The following is a 19,241-nucleotide window of genomic DNA, read 5'->3' on the forward strand; positions in this document are numbered from 1 at the left end:
TGTTACGATGTCACTGTTTCCAGATTCAATAGGAATTTTCATAATGCATTAATATACTGCCTGTCTATAATATGTATATAATTTTCTTCTCGGTGCATGCCGATTGAACATTAGCACGTATTTCATGCGTGAATTTCAACAGTAGGACATGTTGCGTTAACAATAGTAACCCCAGTGTAATTGTCATCCTGTGATAATGTGTGAATTCAGTCAGACAGAACGAATTGCATATTTCCGCGTGCGATCCGGTATCACAGGCGAATGCGCATTAAGAAATTTTTCATTTCATTGGAAAGGGAAACAATATTAGATGAATCGAGTGGTTTATTGTGCAATTTCCAGGCTTTCCTGAGAGCATTGGCGCGCGACCATGGCCCTGACTTCTTTTTCAGCTTGATATTGGTATGAACGATTTACACTTTCATGCTTGAAGTAATTTTTTTTTATTATTTTAATATGTCTATGATATGTACAATGTCGTGCCAAGGACCTTGTATTCACTATATAATTATTCCGAGAATAGACTGTGCGTATTTTTCCACTTAGAACATTGCTAAATTAACTCTTTTGTCACTATACACAAACTGTCTTCTTATGTCGCTTAATGTATTGACTCGTCCTAAAAATTACAGCACAAATGTTTTAAGAGCATTTATTATCACAATTTTTCGTAATTAAAGTTTTTGGCACTATAGTGCTTTCTGTATATACTAAAAACAGTGTACGAGTTTCTTAGACTTTGTACTGGTAAATTTCGTCCTTTTTTAAATGTGTTCTTTGATATTTTCAACGGCTATTATGTATAAACCGGACCTGAATAGAATCTGTTATTTTTTTCTGGGACACGGTTTTTCCCAGGAAAACAGTAAAAGTATTGTTTCGTAGACCGTAACAAGATTGTACTAGTGGCATCGGATCGAGATTGGAAATTCCAGAAAAAAAACCAGTCTTCATGGTATTCTGCTTCTTGTGAAAATGAGAAGGAAGGATGAAGGAAGGGAGTCGAATCGAATAAGGACATGAAAAATTCTGTACATTAAATAAGTATTAATTTAATCACATTTAGTTACAATCACACACGTTTACAGTACACACGCGGTAATGTCCTCCGCAGGGATATGTTCTCGAACTCCAACGATTTTGTATTACCTTGGATATTTCAAAAATACGTATAATCATTCACAATAAAAAATAGCAAAAGTAAGAGACGATACACAAGAAAATATCTATTTTCAGCCAACGACTAGTAAGAGATAAAAAAAATACTTTTCGATCTTATTTACGATTGCAAAAATGGTTTTAAAAAGTTACCAAAAAATTATGAAAATATTACAAAAGATTTCTTATATGTATCGAATCTCGAGGTTCCAGTAGAGTATATGAATTAATTAATCAGTAAAAGACATGCGCTACAAAAAAGTAAGAGCGACTTCTGAACTTATATAAATATAGTATACCAATTGAAATCTGGAGCATGTACAGCATCGAATCGCATGAACGGTGAATGGAAATACAGTACGACCTCGTCCTCATGGCGTGTACCTATCAATAATAATCCCTGACAATACAAGCGCCAAACTAGTCTATCTATCAGGACCACTTTTTCTCATCTCCTACTTCTTTCCTTTTTCCTCTCCTCGTGCTTGTCGTGTTAGCACGTCTCTGTCTTCTTCTTACTCTGTTTCTGTCTCACTTCACTGTAATTTCATAGGTCTCCCATCAACATTGACAACGGAATCTCATCCTGTATCAAATTTAAATTGCCACGAACGAAGGCCCCTTGAAAACAGTGTTGCTTGAATGGTATTTCCTTTTTCATGATTTTGATGACGTTCTAGAAGGAACTAGGAAGCCGCATCGCAGCGAGGCCATACGGTACGAGGTCGAAGGTTAAAGTAAAAGAGTTTTAAGCTTTTGGAGTAGTGGAGACGTCAGCCTTTTCAGGCTCCCCTTCGATAGGCGTAGCCAAAGTTGGAATCTCAGGGTATTCCAACTTAGCGCCTTCCTCGCATTCGAAGATTGGACAGCAATCGGGGAAGCTGGCGGTCTTGTTGGTACTTTCAGACAGCTTGCACTTGGGGTTAGCCTTTGGCAGAGGTCCGCAATCCTCGACCAGTTCGAAGAGGCGACCGGAATTATCATCACCGAGAACGCAGGTCGAGCGTCCGCAGAATGGCGAGAGGTCCCAAGACTTGCCAGGCTCGAAGGTGGCGCATTTTGTAGAGGCAAAGCACATTCCTGGGAAATCTGTAATAAAAGAAAACATATATTATGTTTTTGTTATTGGGCTTAGTATATGACGATTAAAATCACATCAAATCTCACGTGGCTAGTACTTGACAAAGTTTGCCGGTCGTTAATTAAACTGTCAATCAAAAGTATTATGTCATGACTACTTTAGAGGATATCTATTGTCATATATACTTTATGCAACATACCGATTGAATTTCTATTATGTCAGTTGTGGATGAATGCATTTTATAATAGAGTAGCATCCCGTTAAATCGATAGTCGATAAGTCAGCGCTTTCAGTATATGTATAGTTAGGTGTAAAGAGGGCCACCCGATAGGTCAGCGTTTCACGGAATTCACCTCCCGTACAAACCTGTAGTCGTTCACTTAACGGGAGGCTACTGTATTTGTAACAGTTATGATTCATACACAGAAAGTTCAACTGTATGTAGATTCGTCTACAGACTGCGTAATTCGATGCAGTTGCACTAGAAATCTCAAGGAGAAACACTTTCACTGTCACACAGTGAAGGCTTGTGTAACGAGTAAACCCTGTATCGGAATCATATGTCTCGCCACAAACTATACACAGCGTCTTCGTCGTGATACGTTTAAACAAAGATCTGCAGGTGTGAATTTTCTTTGAATATTAATGTTAGTACCCTATAGTATGAATAATCGCAACTGGAATATGCTTATAATTTTCTACAATAATTAATCAGTGGTAAATGATGTATTTAATCGAATTTATACAATTATACGATGGCGGATATCGTTGAATTTTTTAACACGTCTAATGTTAACGACAGGTCAGGAACTATTTGTGAAAATATTGAGGACTACGGGCTGCGGACAGTTCTGGAATGACTAATGAGATGACATCTTGCTGAGAAGTACAGAATCATTGAAATTCTACAACACGATAAACATGACCTATATGTAACGCGTTCTTGACATTGAATAATGAGAAATACGTTTAAGAAATACCAACTTAGTGGGACAAACTCGTTAAAGTTTTCGTCGCCATTCTTGCCAATTATAGATTTGAATATCTGAATTTTAATTTACCCAAAAACTCTAGGTTCGGACTTTACGTATGAATACATGCAACGAAAGTTGAAGCAGGCAAATAAAATTCACTTAACGGTTATGCACTACGCTTGAAAAGGACTTCCTTCTTGGAATTAAGTTAATAATTTTTAAACCGCTACGCCTACCTTTGATTAAAATTATTTAATGAGACCGTTTCAGACAGTCTCGTTCGCCTTTTCGCGAGAATCTAGGTCTGGTACAAGAATTACAAGACAACTAGTCCAATGCAATTAAAAGAGCGATCAGAAACTGATCGGCGACTGAGGCTTGAGCTAGAATTACAAGGATTCTCTGAAGAAGGTCAATCCATTAAATGTACAACTATTTAAATTTAAATTCTATCATAAACGCACTACAGCACGTATTACTATAGTAGGTCCACGAGTTCGGTGTGGTTTTTTGACAGATCGAAAACTATGAAATCCCTAGCCTGGAACACGTGCTTTCATGAGGCCCGCACTAGTAATTTCTTCTAAAAGCATGTCATGCTTTAATTTATACTTTTGCTCTTGTATAATAAGAAGAATAAGATATAATCACACACCAAACTGCTGCATAAACGTTTGATATAATGAGATTGCGGTATTAATATTACGGAAATATTTACTACCAGTAATGTTGGCAGTAATAGAATGACTGCAAAGAAAATCCAGTGCCGTCTCTGGCCGTGGTAGCCATATGACACATGTATGTTCCATGTTCATGAATGCATGTAATTTTGTCCACAGCATGAAGTAGTAACTTTAAAAAAATGGTTTCTAATAAAAATATGATTAGTATATCATAGAATATGTAGAAGAAAGTTTCTAGGAAACAAAATTTTTTAACTCTAAGTATACTTATTTATCACCACGCGTGTTGTTCAAAATCATAGATCGACCCGTATTGGTGAGGGGAGGGGACGGAGGCTTGAACGCATAGTAATACCATTCAAAGTAACTAGGGACTACTTTCGCATGGTGACAATCGCCTACACTGAACTCATGGATGTAAATAGCCGTGTGAAGCATGTATAGAATTACAATGAAAGCTGCACTCTTATTCGTCGTTATATCCATTGTTAATAAATCGTATAATTTATACATGGTGGCACGTAGCGTAATATTGATTAGATATGTAGAACGATAAAGAAATTACGTGAAAGTGCATTAAATATACAAAACTCTTGTTTGACTTAATCGAGAGTTGCAAAAACTATACCCGAGTACACCATCTCCTAATTTAAATTGCAGATACTACTGTACAAGTCAAGCTACATTCACTTAGGTATTGCACGTATTAGCAACAAGGATGAGAAGCGGCAGTCATACCGGTGAACTTTCTCGCGATCGTGACAGAATCGGCACTCCCGTTTCCTATTTTTGATATCTACGAGATCTCCACGTATAATTATTAACGGAATACTAGTCATCGTGCTAATAGTTAACAATATCAATGTCAAAGACCCAAATCGGAAATAACAAAGTGGGTTATAAGTCGCAATAATTTTTATCAAAATTAATTCTTCAATCAAACGCCAGTAATATCATTGCGATATAGAAAGCAGAACAAACCTCTGAGAACGTCCGCAGGGATGAGCCTCTTGAAGGTTTTAGGTCGCTCTTCCTCCTTCTTCTCGTCAGCGGCGTAGACAACCGCAGCGATCAGAACAATTATTGCGACGAGCTTCATGGTTTCTGCTTTCTGTGAAAGAAGAACAGGACTGCGAAGCGAGCCGAAAGAACCTCCGTTCACCGATTAAGACTGGTTGGGAGCGATACCCGTGGCGACATTTTATAGCCGAGCTCCGAACAGGCTTCCCTGCCTTCCTACTGTAGCTAACCTAACCTAACCCAACCAGACCTCACCTCTCGAAACGCCGATCTCCAAAGAATCTCCAAGCTAGTGGTCAGTATACATATACAATCGTACAAGCGTCACGTATTACCTCCTATATTGTGTTTATAGAAAAAAGGTAACGTTACAATAAGCAATAGGTACAATAATACAAGTAATATAGTCTTTCCGCGACATAACATCTTTATGAGGTTAACCGATAAGAATGAGTAAATGTACAGTCCTTAACGTTGCTGTACATACTTCATTTTAGTGTTCATCAACTAAAGATCAGTGTAATATCCTTAAAAGAATAATATTTTTGGAGTTCTTGTCCAGGGTTTATGACTGAATCTTGTCGGAGATCTAGTTAGTTTTTTTGTATATTTAGGGATGAAAAGTCGTTGTATTTGGTTTAGCTCGAGAAGAAACTCCCGTTTTTCGTTTTTGGAAAAGAACGTAAAGTAAAAACCTGTGGTGTTAGACAACGAAACAGTTGGTTTATTCTCAGAAACTTGCAAATTAACAAATATATTAATTTTAGTTACTAAACAGCGTATGGTACCTAGAGAATTCTTTATGTTCCATCTGTCAAAATCAAGGTCGATGTCGCTAATCGACTATATATTATATCGATTACAAAACTATACAAATTGAAAAGTTTGAATCTAATAAGATTTCTTTCTGTTAAGTTTATTATAATAATAAGTAATACTTTGATTATCGGTTTGTTCGTCCAACTGTTTTTTAGGACCTTATGAACCGGTGCAAATCACCTCATAAACATGCGATAAACAGGAAATTAAATAAAAAGTTTTATTCGCCTGAGTAATAACATTCAGAAATTACTTTCGCCCTAGAGTTACACTCTGCACTCACGTTCATGATGGAGGGTTAATGCCTTTTACTTCCAACTTATACTTGTTAATCCAGCAATACACTTTCTTGTATTCCTTTTAAAGTCTCTCGTACCCATAGTAACACGGATGGTTAGCATTTATACAGAAGTACATACAATTTAGGATGTCGATGTTACCATCCAACTCTAATAGTTTTTATACTCCACTTTCTTCTGGTTACCGACGGGAATAATAAGAAATAATGTTATGAACTGCTATGCTTGAATTTTGCGTAACCTTGTTTTCCTGTTATAGGTGCAAGTACAGTCGTACATAAAAATCCTTTCAGCATCAATAATGAAGTTTTGATTAAAGTTGATTCTTTTGATATTGACCTATTAGGAGTTAAAATAATATGTAATAACAAGATGGATAACCTTATTACAGTAACACATTTTTAAAAATTATTGTGTTTACATTTTAATCTATCGTGGATGAATTTCACAATTGGATGATAATATAATTTCGTAGAATCACGTCGACGTAAGATTTTCTCAGAATACTTTTAGTGACATGAAAATGAATTTAGTCTCTATGTAATGGAAGTGAAAAAGAAAGAACGGCGAAAGTTACACAGGGACATCACTTATATAAGGTACAGGTGAAATCTATAATTTCCGAAAATTTAGAAAAACATGGATTTTTATCTTATTCTTATACTCCTGTGTAATATCAATATTGATTTCTTAACTAACTAGTTTATATTGATATACCGTACGGTATGATTCATTCGAAGCCGATTAGGCAACATGCACATCTTAACATACGCCTGAATGTCTGTCAGCTTTCTTGATAAATGCTAAACAGTCATCGTATCGTAAAGGTCTCCTCTCGAATTTGCACCAGAAACGCCCATTCGTAAAAGTAGGCAGTTTTTGTATTCCACATTATAAACTATACATCCAATCATATCGATCTCTAAGGCACTTGATGACTTGTCAATTTTAATTTTTAGCGAGTTTCTTAATTTCTCTATGAGCTTCAATATGAGTTACAGACAGATACTAAATACAGTGAACCGCACTCAAATTTCTGCTGGTATAAATTGTCTCAATTTATTAATTATACAAAATGTCTTGTAAATTATTCTAAAAGTCAAATATAAAAAATCAAAGGTAAATTCAATGTGAGTTGTTTCCGTTAAAAAAAAAAGTCGAGTATCTCCTTGAGCGAAGAATAATGTCGCGCTTGGAATAAATTCAGGGATTGTCAGATTAAAATAAAAAATTAAAAAACAAATTTACAGACATTCTCTCTCGTGGATCAGATCGTTTCATCCTTAAGAAGAGTCCGTGGAAGAGTCAATCCGGTTCTGTTGCTAATGAGAAAGTAGAATGAACGTCCGATTACCATGCGATGCTCATTTTTTTAAATAAAAAATAAAGTCTTTGATCTATACTAGCGTGACCTTCCGCCACAGTGATTGTAAAGATTTCTAATGTGTTTACTGATCCATATTCGATATATCGACGAGGTTGTATACCCTTCGACTGATTCTAATACAAATTTAGCAACCGGAGATACAGGTTGTTTACGAAATTCTGTACAATTATTTTAGAATGACTGGCACGGTAACGATGGTGACACATCTAACAAAATCAGTAAGTACTCTATGATGCGGGACGTTGAATAGACGTGATTTAACTATTGAAAATGAAACTGTAGTATGTACATTTCTATTCCTCGTATACATATATATCGATAGACACTCGCGATCTCCTCCTGTATGATTCATACTGGACTCAAGTAATGGCCACGTGAATGTTGAAGACATACAGGTTCTGCATTTGTCACGAATTTGCAAAGTAGGCCGACTGGTTTCTGTCAGCTTGTTTCGTAAAAAAGATTGATACCAAATAATAATGGTAACAGAACAATATAATTATTGTTGTTATTAATCGATTAGTCTAAGTCATTGTTTATTGTTCGTATTTTTATATCTTCAGAATCCTTTGTGACCTGATCAAGCTCAACATGAAAAGGTGAAAGCAGATCTAAACCAATGATCCTGTGAGAACGTAAAAGTTCTCTCTTTGTAGAGCAATTCTTTCTTTCGAACTCTCTTTTTGGTTTTACCATTATGGAGGACTTGCGAGGTGAAATTGGAAGAAAAATAAGTAACTGTCATTCACAGGCCACGGAGATGTTACGAAGTTCTTACTAGAACGTAGGAACCATTACATCGAGATATATGTATTTTAAAATAGATAAATCAGAAAAGGTATACAGAACGTTGAATTTAATGAGAAGCTAATTATGTTAGTGATTAAGAAAAAAAAAGGAGACAGCTTGTCGCTTGACGGATGTACACAGAATTTAAGAACGGAAAACAGATACCGACAGCTGCTACTGTGTATTTATATCAAGATCTTCTAAGAAAAGGATGTAGTCAGACTTAAATTCATTCCGTTATATGAAGAACGAGGTACCGCGGACATTAGGCGAGAAAGTAGCAGTGAAATTTTGCAAGAGGAGACTTCAAAGTTCCAGTTGCGCACGCGCGCATCAACGATTCATACTACAGTTGACATTATATAATTTATGAGTCATACAGTGAAAACTATAGTGCACTTTTGTGGAGCAGTTTATATTGAAAAACAAACACTCACTATGTAATATGAATGAATTTCCAAGAATTTGGCAATAACACCATGCATACATATACTCGCTTCTACTATTAATACTATCTTTACAAGCACCCATGATATCAGATTTTGTACTAAAAAAATGTTCTAATGACTCATTCCTATATTTTTCTTTCACTCGCTTTTCATTTATGATTAAAGAAAGTGATGATATAATAAGGATTTTTCACTCGATAGTACACTTAGGCGTTTATCATATTTTTACAATGTGTCAATAAACCTTCTCTGTGTACATGCATAACATTCCAATTGCAAGTATGCGTTGCGACATTCCTACCACTTCTGTAGCTCATTCGATTAGAGCCATGCCCATCCTCTTCCTGTTAGCTTGTTCATTGGGCCTTACTCTCATTTTCAGTCGCTGTTAGAATTTTCCAATCGAGAAGAAAGCCGTCCGGTAAGGAATTTGCTTTGAATATACCTATATACAGTACATTTATATACAGAGTGAGTCAGTAGTCTGAGAACTTTAGACTCGCCCTACGTATGAGGATTGTAATTCATGAAATAATAACGAAACTATTGTACCATTAGGCATTAAGCTTACGTAATTTTCAATAATAAAAAGTAAATTGTTTCTCTAGTATAGAATGATAAGTTTAAGATTGACTATAAATTCCACGTCTTGTCACAGTTAATGGGTATAGCATTGCGTAATTCATTTTTATCGGAAGTCAACAATTAGTCATCATTATTTGAAATAGTCAAAGACCTAAGACTGATGTAAGGATCTCCAGATGCATTGCATGATGATGTTCTTGAGAAATAGAAACGGATAAATTACTAGCTAACTCGGATATTAATTGTTTTTTATTGGGATATATGTAATGGCGTAACCGCGCTTTTATTTTTCACTCCGCGCCTTCACTCTTTAGTAACGAGTCGCATTTTCTCTATACTAATGAGTGTCCGGTGATGGTGTACCGGCTATTTCACTTTTCGTAATCGTTGAGAATTATAGTTGTTAGACAGGGTAGTTGTCTCATTGACGCACTGGAATAGTTTTATAGGTTGCGCGGCAAGTCGTCATTAGGACAATGTTGTCGTTGCGGATATCATTTCTCGGAGGAAAAAAATTATTGTTACGAATAACACACCTCAAGGTGCGTACCTTGAGTAAAGAGCAGACTGAACCTTGTATCGTGTGAAATGTACTTGATATAAGTGTATAAATATTACGGCAACGAAAATAAAGAATAAATATCGTAACTAATGCGTGAAACAAAAAATTTTTTTTTCGACAGTGAACACGTAATCGTCATTGACAATGAGTTCAAAATTCACGAAAATCTCACGTTTTTTTCTACCATAAAGCGGATAACTTTAAGTTACGTGACATACAGGTACTCACGACTTCCGTGCACCGTCGTGTAGGTAACAAAGAAATTAATTCGTACGTTGCGCTTTTGTCATATAATCATAAGTACTGCCCTTGACATAATTTCCGCATAGGTTATTTTGTGAATCGTTGGCTGCCCATGGGAAATTTTACTTGGTTGTGTAATCCAATGAATCGTCTAAGCTATAGTTGTAATTAAAACCACCATGCAACTGGTTGATGTTATCTAATGGAAGAAATGTAGGAAACTCAAAACTATGTACACATTTTTGTTGTAGGCAGGTATATGTATAACAAATTGTAAAAGTAACAAATTAAATAATTGACGAAGAGCGTACAAGTGATTTATGCTTCCGAATATATATTATTTATTAATAATCTGCTAAATACACATTACTGTACCTATAAATATGACGATAAAAGAATTTATGCAGAATTAATAGCAAGATGAATAGTAATGCAATTGTATTAGATCACAATTTACTTTCCTTGTAAAGCTATTATACCTAAAAGATATCTGACATAAAATTAGGCGTATCTTCATCATCAACCATCGTTAATCTCACGCGATATATGTATAATTACAACATAAACAATAACCTAAACTTACACCTACCTAAATATAAATATTATCTATGTCTTCCGCATAAACTCTTTCGTTGCCACAATTTTTTACTCCGGAATATTCAATATATATATTTTTTCTTTGAATTATGTACAGTTGCATTATCGACATACTATAATTATATTTATCATACACTGATATATAAATACACTGCAGGAAAGAATATGTTTGTGGTTTGTGTTCCGTGTTTTTATCTGTCTGTCTGTCTGCTTCACAGTTTTCAAAAGACAACGTTATTCGGCCATGAAGGAAATAATCTTTGCACAAGGCACATTAACCAAACTTTATAGAATTTTCTAATTATGGTCTAATCGAAATGTATCTTTTTTTTCCTATCAGTATTATAAAAACGCAGGCTTTATTTTCGAGATTTCGAAGTAACCTCATGCAATATCTATCATATGCGGGCCAACGAGAATCGAACAGAATCACAAAGCCACTGACCAGATAGATACCCAAGAATTACTCGTGCGTTTCTCTTTTCCAGGCTCAATCCGATGGCAGCATTAAAATATGCAAACGAGTATGCGAAATAAGTTAATATGTATAATTAACATCTTCCGTATCGATTGGTAGTTTGACAACTATGTAATATATACAGTTTAGTAAAAGAAAACAATCCAGAACAGCTTGACTAACAGGTAAGCTCAATTCTAATGTAGTGACTAAATTCATAGGTACATTATTGAATGGCATTATAATCTTTGGAATTAATAATTATCACGTTAATAAGATACAAATAGAAAATAGCAACAAAATATTGCAACATCATTAGCACCTTTTTCTTTTCAACAATGCCGTACGTTTACATTGTACTCTCCATTTTGTTCCTTACATAACAATTTAATCTCTAACATTAATATTACAAACGGGAACAATTACATTTGTACCACATTAGTCGTCAACTGTTATAGTGAACTCTGCAATTCATTGAAATAAATTAATTCCCAAATCGATACTAGTAACAAAATAAAAACCAAAAATTAATGCTGGTGTAAAGAATTACACGCAACATCAATGCCCTTCTCTTGTATAATGTCAACTATGTAGAGAACACCACACCTAGCCACCCTGCATGTTTATGAATTTTCAGGAACATTTTTTTCATATCCGACGCGAATATTTCATTCCAATAATTTCAAATAGATTTTAGTCAACTACCATTCGTGATTATGAGATGAATCGATATATTCTGAATCCGGAGGGTTACATTTCGAACTTGGAAGACTTTCATTAGACATATTTCCTTTTACAACGTTGCATAGTACCTCCGTTAACTTCTTTACAATTGCTGTATTGTTCGTGTGCTGTTTTTATGATCCATATTTTAACAGATGTTAAAAAGGCATGGAAATTATTCTTCGACAGCAAAGCGCTCCTGCCAAACATGATTTCTATGCTGAACTGTTAAGATCGGCTCAAGGACACGTGCTATGCAGTTAATGCGGCCTTTAAATCGTTCTCTGTCTCGTGCCATTTGTTCCCAAGGACCTCGACGTGCAGATCGATATGCGTAATCCCATTTTATCATCGTGTGGACTTTTGGTTTTAGGTCAAATCTCACCTAGAATAAAAAAAATAGATTAATATATTTCAGTAAGATATCAAGTGTATGGTCTATATGTAAAATTAAAAGCTCTGATAAAACGATTGCTAATGTTTTGTATACCTTTTGAATTGATGTTTCATCCTCATCGTCGTCTTCTTCTTCACTGCTTTCTTCGAATTCATATTCAGTATCATATTCTGAATCTTGATCAGTTTCAAAGACAATACAATAGCTATCCTCAGAGTCTACGGAACTTTCAGACATCAATCTCGGTCGGAATGCATTACTTTCATGTTCGCATTCTTTTTCATTTTGTGTTTGATCATAGATAGCGACATCTATCGAATATTCAGCTACATATCTGACTCTAGCGGAGAATTTGGTTGATTCCGGATCGACGATTTTACATTTTCTTTGCTTTCGTTTTCTAGGTTTGAGATCGGCTAACGCAAAATGCATAGTATACGGATGGGGTTCGGTAACGAAAGTATCTTCTGCATTTGGAATTATTGTGAAATCTTCCTCCACATTTGGAGAAATCGACAGTTCATCATTTGTCAATGTATCGTACTCTTCTTCAAACGCATCGAGATCGTCGCGGATATCCGCTGTAAGATTTTGTCGTATCCGTTCTTGCCGATGTCTCGTTTGACTTACACCAGAACGTCTCAATTGTGATCGTGCCCTTCCTCTACCTCTACCACTTGCGACAAAGCTGGGTTTTCCACGAAGTTTTGGAGAGTATGGTCTTTTAGATGGAATTTCAGAATCCGGGGACTCTGTGCGAAGATAAAATCTATCAGTCACACCATTGACAACTTTCTGCCACATGTTGGTAAGCAAATTTGAAATACTAGTCTGATTACATGGAACTGTGCTTTTCGTGCTCGTTTCCTCTGAAATTTTTGAGATTTGATGTGCCATCTCAGACTCTGTCGTCTTGCACTTCCTTAGGTAAAATTCTTTATTTTCAGATGCGTCGCTTCCATTAGATAGTTTTTTTCCATATAAAGAACCTTTCATATCCTCCTCAACGTTATTGACACTATTTGCTGTTGTGTCTTCAATATTTTTTGTACTCTTTTGCGAAATTGTTTGTCCAGATGGTAAGGCACAATTTTCATTTGCTGAAGTTATAATGCAATTGGCTATTAATGCATTATGATTTGACAGAAAGTCTTCGTCGTGCGATTTTATGCTTCGCAACGTACACGAAGTTACCTTACTACTTTCCTCCATAGGTATAATGATTTCTTGAAGATTATTTTCAAATGTGTCATCCGTATGAGATATTTTCATAGTCATTGGTACACTGTAGATATCATCGACCATTAGTGTATCGTTTTTCTGCGTACTATGACTGTATAATTTGTTTGGTGCTAGGTGTTCTGTATTTCCGGTTAATGTTTTGAAGAATTCAGGAGGTACAATTTTGTTTGGTACAACTGTTACTGATAATGAGTTGCTTATAAAAGAACTACCCATTTTTGAGAGATGTTCTCCAACATTCTTCAAAGCACTGAACTGTGACAACAGCCAGATATTTTCTCTCTTTGAACTCTCCATTTTGGACAGACTATTATCCACATTCAGAGGATGGTCTGTTGAATACATTTTCTCTATCAAGGACTTAGATGGTGGATCGAAACCTTGTATGGAATACATTTCCCAAATTTGAGATAGAGTACTCTGCAAATGAACTGCAGTAGATGGCAATGTAGGCAAATTCAAAGATACAGGATAACTAGAAGCAATCTCCATATCCTGACTCAGCAAATTGGAATATCTCCACCACCTCTTCTAAGTGTAATGCCTCTTGTATGTGGTGCTAAAACAAAAAAAAAAGTTTATATAATCCATGAATCAAATATTTTATTAGAATAGATAATATGATATTGTTACAAAATAAATGTAAGATCGGAAAAGTTTCATCAGTATAATTATTAAAAAGTAATAAACATTTATACAGAGAAGAAAACCAAATACAAATTTCATAACTTAAAATTAGTATGTTTTACCAATACATTCCTCATTGTATGTAAAATCAGCACTATTATTGAAGTACAGAGATGACATTGCTCGCTCTTCATTCAGAATTTTTACAAGCCATTGATGGCATGCATAATACATCATACAATTTAAAAACGTATTTCTCTAAGTAGCCAAAACGTACATGTTTAAGTTTCTTTCAAATGATGACAAAGGGGAGTACAATTAATAAAAATGAACAAAACTTAGTATATAGAAAATGTGGCATTCTGAAGTATCTTAAATGTTGAAAGATAAGAAAAACAGATTAGTGGTTACATGTATAAAATATAATTTGTTAATCCAATGGAATTTTTTCAAAAATTGGTTTTATTGCATTCTGTAAAAGGCAACTCAATGGAACGATAGTTGCTACGCAATCATACTTCCGTCCATCCATCCATCCATACTTACAGCAAGGACAACCTTCACACGCGTGACAATTGCAATCACTAAACTGATCAACTTCACCGTATGACGATGGTTTTCTCGTAATTCGTTGACAATTTTCCTTTAAAAAATAGTTCCCAATAAATTTAGCACTCTCGACAACAATATTCAGCTCAGTATTCCAGGCAATTTCGAAGGATTCCATGGTAGAAAAACACATTGTAGTTAAGACTCGTATCGTAGATTACTTTCAAGCGGCCATTTTCATCAGCTAAATAATCACGCGTGAGGTGGCGCTTGCGTTCTTCTCCGACGTCGAACTTGATCGAAACTTTACTGCGCATGTTAAAGCGCTAGAACATGCACAATTGTCGATACAATTTACTATATTGTATTATATCACAAAGCTCTCTAATAAGAAACTAATAATTTTATTTCGAACTAATGCAGTGGACATTTTTGTAATAAAATGAAGAAAAAACCAAATTGATATTTTTATCAGACATAATAGAACCTTCAGGAAGCGCAGAATCCTTCATGCTAATTTATTGCGCATCGACAAGAATCCAGCAATTGCAGAACGTGGTAGAAAATTCCGTCATAAATGATTATACTTGAAATAAAAACAATCTTAACATGGCTTTGTTTTTTTGATTTTATAACGTTTTTCATTCTCTCTATGTTACTTTCTATTAAAATGATGAAATGTATTCGAAGATTCCATAAGTATGGAATTATCGAGATTGGTTTTTTCGATAACATTGTTAATCTGTATTACGAATCATATTATCTATTTAGGAAATGCACTTTGAAACAGCAGATATATTTCAAAGTTTATAAAAATCATGTTTATCACAATGCTAAAACTTTATTCAGGGCATATGAATGATGAACGCATCACTATTGACCTGCAGACTCATCCGTTTCTTAGAATCTGATGTCACAGCGTGCGAACGCATTTAGACATTTTTCTTCCAGCTCTTTCTTTTTGTCTTTTTCTTACGCTTGACTCTCGAAAGCGGAGGTAGGCCAGTTCTTTCAACTTTCAACAACAAAAGGTATAATAGTGTTGAGATTGGGATAAAATGATTTGATTTCAAACAGCAATACATTTTTTATGAATCATAACGCGCAGTATCTGAACATTGAGTCTAATATCAATAATAAATTATACTCAAAGTAATATTTGCAAACGCGTCACGTATTGATTGTATTATACGCTAATCAGCGAGTGTTTTATATTCCCTTATTTTGAGAGCTAGCCACGTATGTTGTAGATTATTCTTGCGTTCAAATATTACAACTGTGTTGTTTATTGTCATACATTTGGAGCGTAACTTGAATAAGTTTAAAAAGGAGGCAAATAATTAAAGATTTTTTTTATTTAAATACTATACAGACATATGTCGGCAACAGAACAAAGATTTGGCAGGAGTATTTAAGTAACATTTTGATTCGTATCTCCTGTTACATGCTACCTGTAATAATTCGAAAGTGAATTATTGCATAATTATAGTTACTATTTTCAATGGTAGAAGAAGGCACGATGTAATAGATGCATATCTACAAATATTCTAAACCAATGCCGAATTGAAATTGTTGAAGTAAATCGCTCCTGATAAAATATAATGGCATGATCAAATTTAATTCCACTCGTGCAACATTACCGAGTTTCATAGCAATACCGCCGCCAGCGGCACATCTCACGTTTTCTGAGAAGATCTTTAAATTTTCCTTGAAATCGTTGTCTGTAATATAAGAATGATTTATAATAAAATTGTGCGAATTAATACAATGTATGAGATCAAGCATATGTACCGAATTTGAATGTGAAATTGGATAAGTTGCCACCATTAATAAATCCATGCAATCTAAAGAGGTCACCAAAGCTGTTACGCCCTGGTCTGAATGGCAATGGAGTATAAAGATGAAGTGCCAGTGCCCAGTAAACATCTCCTCCAATAGAATTGCCGTCATGTCGAGGACCGCAGCCTCGCATATCAAAACCTCTGAGATTAAGAGGTCCTCCGAGGAAGAAATTGTCAACAATGCTTATTTGCATATCATTGCTAATACCTCTTAACATTCCTGCTTGCATACCTAACTGGAAAGTCTATAAACTTTTGTTAAAATAATTTTCAAACATTATATAATGAATTACATTGACTTACAAAGTATTCATGAGGTGTCCAGTTGTTTTGCATGAGAAACTCGTTTTTGACAAATCCAATATTACCACCTAGGCCCGCTACCTCGGTCGTGATTCGTACAAGGGAACCAACGGTTGGAAATATTATTCCATCTCGCTTGTCAATTGAACAAATGTGTCTTAAGGCAGATTTTAGGCTTGGACCACACTGTTCGCGAACGCGGAATGATACTTGCTTCCCTGCTGTGACCTCTCGATAGTTTGCTTCGTATTGGAAGTTATGTTTTAACGTGCCTGTTGCGCCTGGTGATATAGCCATGTCCAGTAGAAATCCATTTTCAGATTGCTTGTAACCGGACCATGGCAAATCGCTTACAGTGCTGAACACACTTGTAGTTAATCTGTGTTAATTAAATGAAAGTTAGTTCAGTATTGATTTAAATAGTTCTGTTTATGAAATAAGAAGTATGTCAAACTTGTTATATCAATAATTATATAGAAAAATCACAATTAAGTGACTTACACTTTGTGAAGCGAACCATTTACAAATGGTTTGACTGCTGAGATATTGACGTTAGTAGATTTTTTATTCCCGTATGAATATTCGAATTGTAATCGTTCACCACGTCCAAAAATATTTGGTGCTCTAGCTCCAATTATAAGAGCACCTTCATTGTTTCCTACCATTGTGTTGATGCCTCCCATTATACGTTTCAGTTCACGCACAGTGAATGTGACCTAAATACAGTATACTAAGTTAGGTTCCCAACAAAACAAATCTTTTTATTATTCATACAAATAAGTAAAGCTCACATACTTCTACACCTTCGGGAGTTGCGTCAGGACCATTGCTTGTATCAATGTATACACCTATGTTTTTAAAGCATCCCAAGGATTCCAATCTTTCACGCACTTTAAGTGCTCGTGCGAGAACATCTTGGAAATCTTGTGCTTTAAACAACTCACTGACTTGTGCTTTGATAATATCATCTTTTGTACGGATTAAACCATCCACGTGTATCTTATCTACCCTTGCCTATAAAATCATAACGCAATTTAAAATAAGGGAGTACATGGGTCATATCGTTAATTAATTGATTTACATATACCTTTACTTCTTGTAAGTTTATGGTTTTTGTTTCTGGCGCTGTTGGTTTCCTTGATAAAGCTTCTTGCTCTTTATTGAAATATGCTGACTGGAACAGGATAACATATGGTTCTATATAACATATTAGTAATAAACCATTATAAAAATGTATACAAAATCAAAATAAATATATTTTCAATGCAATACTCCAGCTGTCATCACAAAACTCACTTTTCATTCTGAAGGAAACATTTCTTTTCATCCCAGATAAACTCAGTCATATTCCATCCATTGAAAAAATATTAACAAAATACATTGTACAGATAAAAAAAATATAAACCTACATGTTCATAATCTCTTGGATAATTGGATCTGTTCTGTGATGTGTTATCACTAGATGGTGTGCCAAAATCTCTGGGCTTACTAAACTCCTAAAAAGTAAATGTTATCAAAAGTTAGCTTATCACAATAATAAAAATTACTTTCTAATTATTCTCTTTATAATTATTTTACGATTACACATAAAGAGAATCTGTTTTCTTATATGATATTTAGCATCATTAAGCTACATATTATCATATGTGATATATTTAAAAGTAAAAATGTATTAAGAAATTAGATATCCTTTTTTGAATAATTGAATTGCATGACTATTTATTTAAAGTTATGAATGAATATAAAATGGATTGTCAACACCAAATCCATATATATTTTAAGCAAACGTAACATGTGTAAATGAACTACGGTGTATTATTAGAGATTACGTTAATATTGTCACGCTGAGGATAGAAACGAATCTAATAGCTAGGTTATAAGTCTATTTTAAAATTTTACCTTTGCATAAACGGTACCCATTATTACGTTATTAACTTGTAATGACACTCGGCACTTTCAATCAGATTGTCATACCGATTTTCAACGTCAAAATTTATTGTATTCGTTCTATCTACAAGAAGAATTTCAGTACTTTTATGTCAAATGTGGTACGGAACAAGCGAGGAAGACCGGCCTGTTATTTTTAATGTGCAGTATTCAGCAACGCTGGCGCACCTTTCTATTTCTACATATATGTATATAATAATACAAGAATACAAAACTCCGTAGCGGCAAAGAACATTTATTGGGTTTTTAAACTTATTTTCATTACAAACAATTAAAAATGAATGAAAATGATAAGACGATTTGAACAAACAGTAATATATCATTTACAAAACAATGCCATTATACTTAGTTCTAGATAAGTTACATAACTAAACTCGCCTGATTTAGCAAAAACTAACTATTAAAATCTTTAAGAATATAGACTGTAATTATCTGAATCCTTTATCTTGAATAGTTCCTAAATAGTGATATTATTATTCAAAGTTCTAAGTACGTAATGGTAATCGCAA

At 34.6% G+C, this 19,241-nt stretch overlaps 3 protein-coding genes across 6 annotated transcripts; all 3 read right to left on the minus strand.

Moving 5' to 3' along the window:
* Positions 1-1,027: 1,027 nt before the first annotated feature.
* On the minus strand, positions 1,028-5,102 carry LOC107263688. The gene is made up of 2 exons (XM_015731170.2): positions 4,878-5,102; positions 1,028-2,247 (listed from the first exon to the last, which is right to left on the minus strand). Exons 1-2 carry the CDS (start codon positions 4,993-4,995, stop codon positions 1,907-1,909), a joined length of 459 nt encoding a protein of 152 aa, XP_015586656.1. The 5' UTR covers positions 4,996-5,102; the 3' UTR covers positions 1,028-1,906.
* A 5,264-nt stretch (positions 5,103-10,366) lies between these two features.
* Positions 10,367-14,906, minus strand: LOC107263686. The gene is made up of 3 exons (XM_015731167.2): positions 14,639-14,906; positions 12,317-14,024; positions 10,367-12,211 (listed from the first exon to the last, which is right to left on the minus strand). Exons 2-3 carry the CDS (start codon positions 13,955-13,957, stop codon positions 12,002-12,004), a joined length of 1,851 nt encoding a protein of 616 aa, XP_015586653.1. The 5' UTR covers positions 13,958-14,024; positions 14,639-14,906; the 3' UTR covers positions 10,367-12,001.
* Positions 14,907-15,976: 1,070 nt separating this feature from the next.
* LOC107263807 (sorting and assembly machinery component 50 homolog) lies at positions 15,977-19,129 on the minus strand. Of its 4 annotated transcripts, none has more exons than XM_025081072.1 (9): positions 19,111-19,129; positions 18,685-18,796; positions 18,195-18,281; positions 17,873-17,959; positions 17,581-17,799; positions 17,287-17,501; positions 16,786-17,164; positions 16,433-16,727; positions 15,977-16,362 (listed from the first exon to the last, which is right to left on the minus strand). In XM_025081072.1, exons 2-9 carry the CDS (start codon positions 18,703-18,705, stop codon positions 16,178-16,180), a joined length of 1,488 nt encoding a protein of 495 aa, XP_024936840.1. In that variant the 5' UTR covers positions 18,706-18,796; positions 19,111-19,129; the 3' UTR covers positions 15,977-16,177. The 4 variants fall into 4 exon arrangements, with proteins under 4 accessions (XP_024936840.1, XP_015586895.1, XP_015586894.1 ...); XM_015731409.2 differs by lacking the exon at positions 19,111-19,129 and adding an exon at positions 18,901-19,058; XM_015731408.2 differs by lacking the exon at positions 19,111-19,129 and having other exon boundaries at positions 18,685-18,889.
* Between the last annotated feature and the right edge of the window lie 112 nt (positions 19,130-19,241).

This window comes from Cephus cinctus, unplaced genomic scaffold (genome assembly GCF_000341935.2).
Source record: "Cephus cinctus unplaced genomic scaffold, Ccin1 Ccin1_scaffold0160, whole genome shotgun sequence".
NCBI lineage: Eukaryota > Metazoa > Arthropoda > Insecta > Hymenoptera > Cephidae > Cephus > Cephus cinctus.

What these genes read in the sequence shown, in the direction of transcription:
- LOC107263688 (XM_015731170.2), bottom strand. Translation starts at nt 4,995, where the DNA reads ATGAAGCTCGTCGCAATAATTGTTCTGATCGCTGCGGTTGTCTACGCC. An exon ending in CCCTGCGGACGTTCTCAGAG is followed by an intron (nt 2,248 to 4,877) that starts GTTTGTTCTGCT and finishes CTTTTATTACAG; the next exon opens with ATTTCCCAGGAATGTGCTTT.
- LOC107263807 (XM_025081072.1), bottom strand. Translation starts at nt 18,705, where the DNA reads ATGGGTACCGTTTATGCAAAG. An exon ending in CAACTCCCGAAGGTGTAGAA is followed by an intron (nt 17,502 to 17,580) that starts GTATGTGAGCTT and finishes TACTGTATTTAG; the next exon opens with GTCACATTCACTGTGCGTGA. An exon ending in CAATTTCACATTCAAATTCG is followed by an intron (nt 16,363 to 16,432) that starts GTACATATGCTT and finishes CTTATATTACAG; the next exon opens with ACAACGATTTCAAGGAAAAT.
- LOC107263686 (XM_015731167.2), bottom strand. Translation starts at nt 13,957, where the DNA reads ATGGAGATTGCTTCTAGTTATCCTGTATCTTTGAATTTGCCTACATTG. An exon ending in ATGAAACATCAATTCAAAAG is followed by an intron (nt 12,212 to 12,316) that starts GTATACAAAACA and finishes TTTTTATTCTAG; the next exon opens with GTGAGATTTGACCTAAAACC.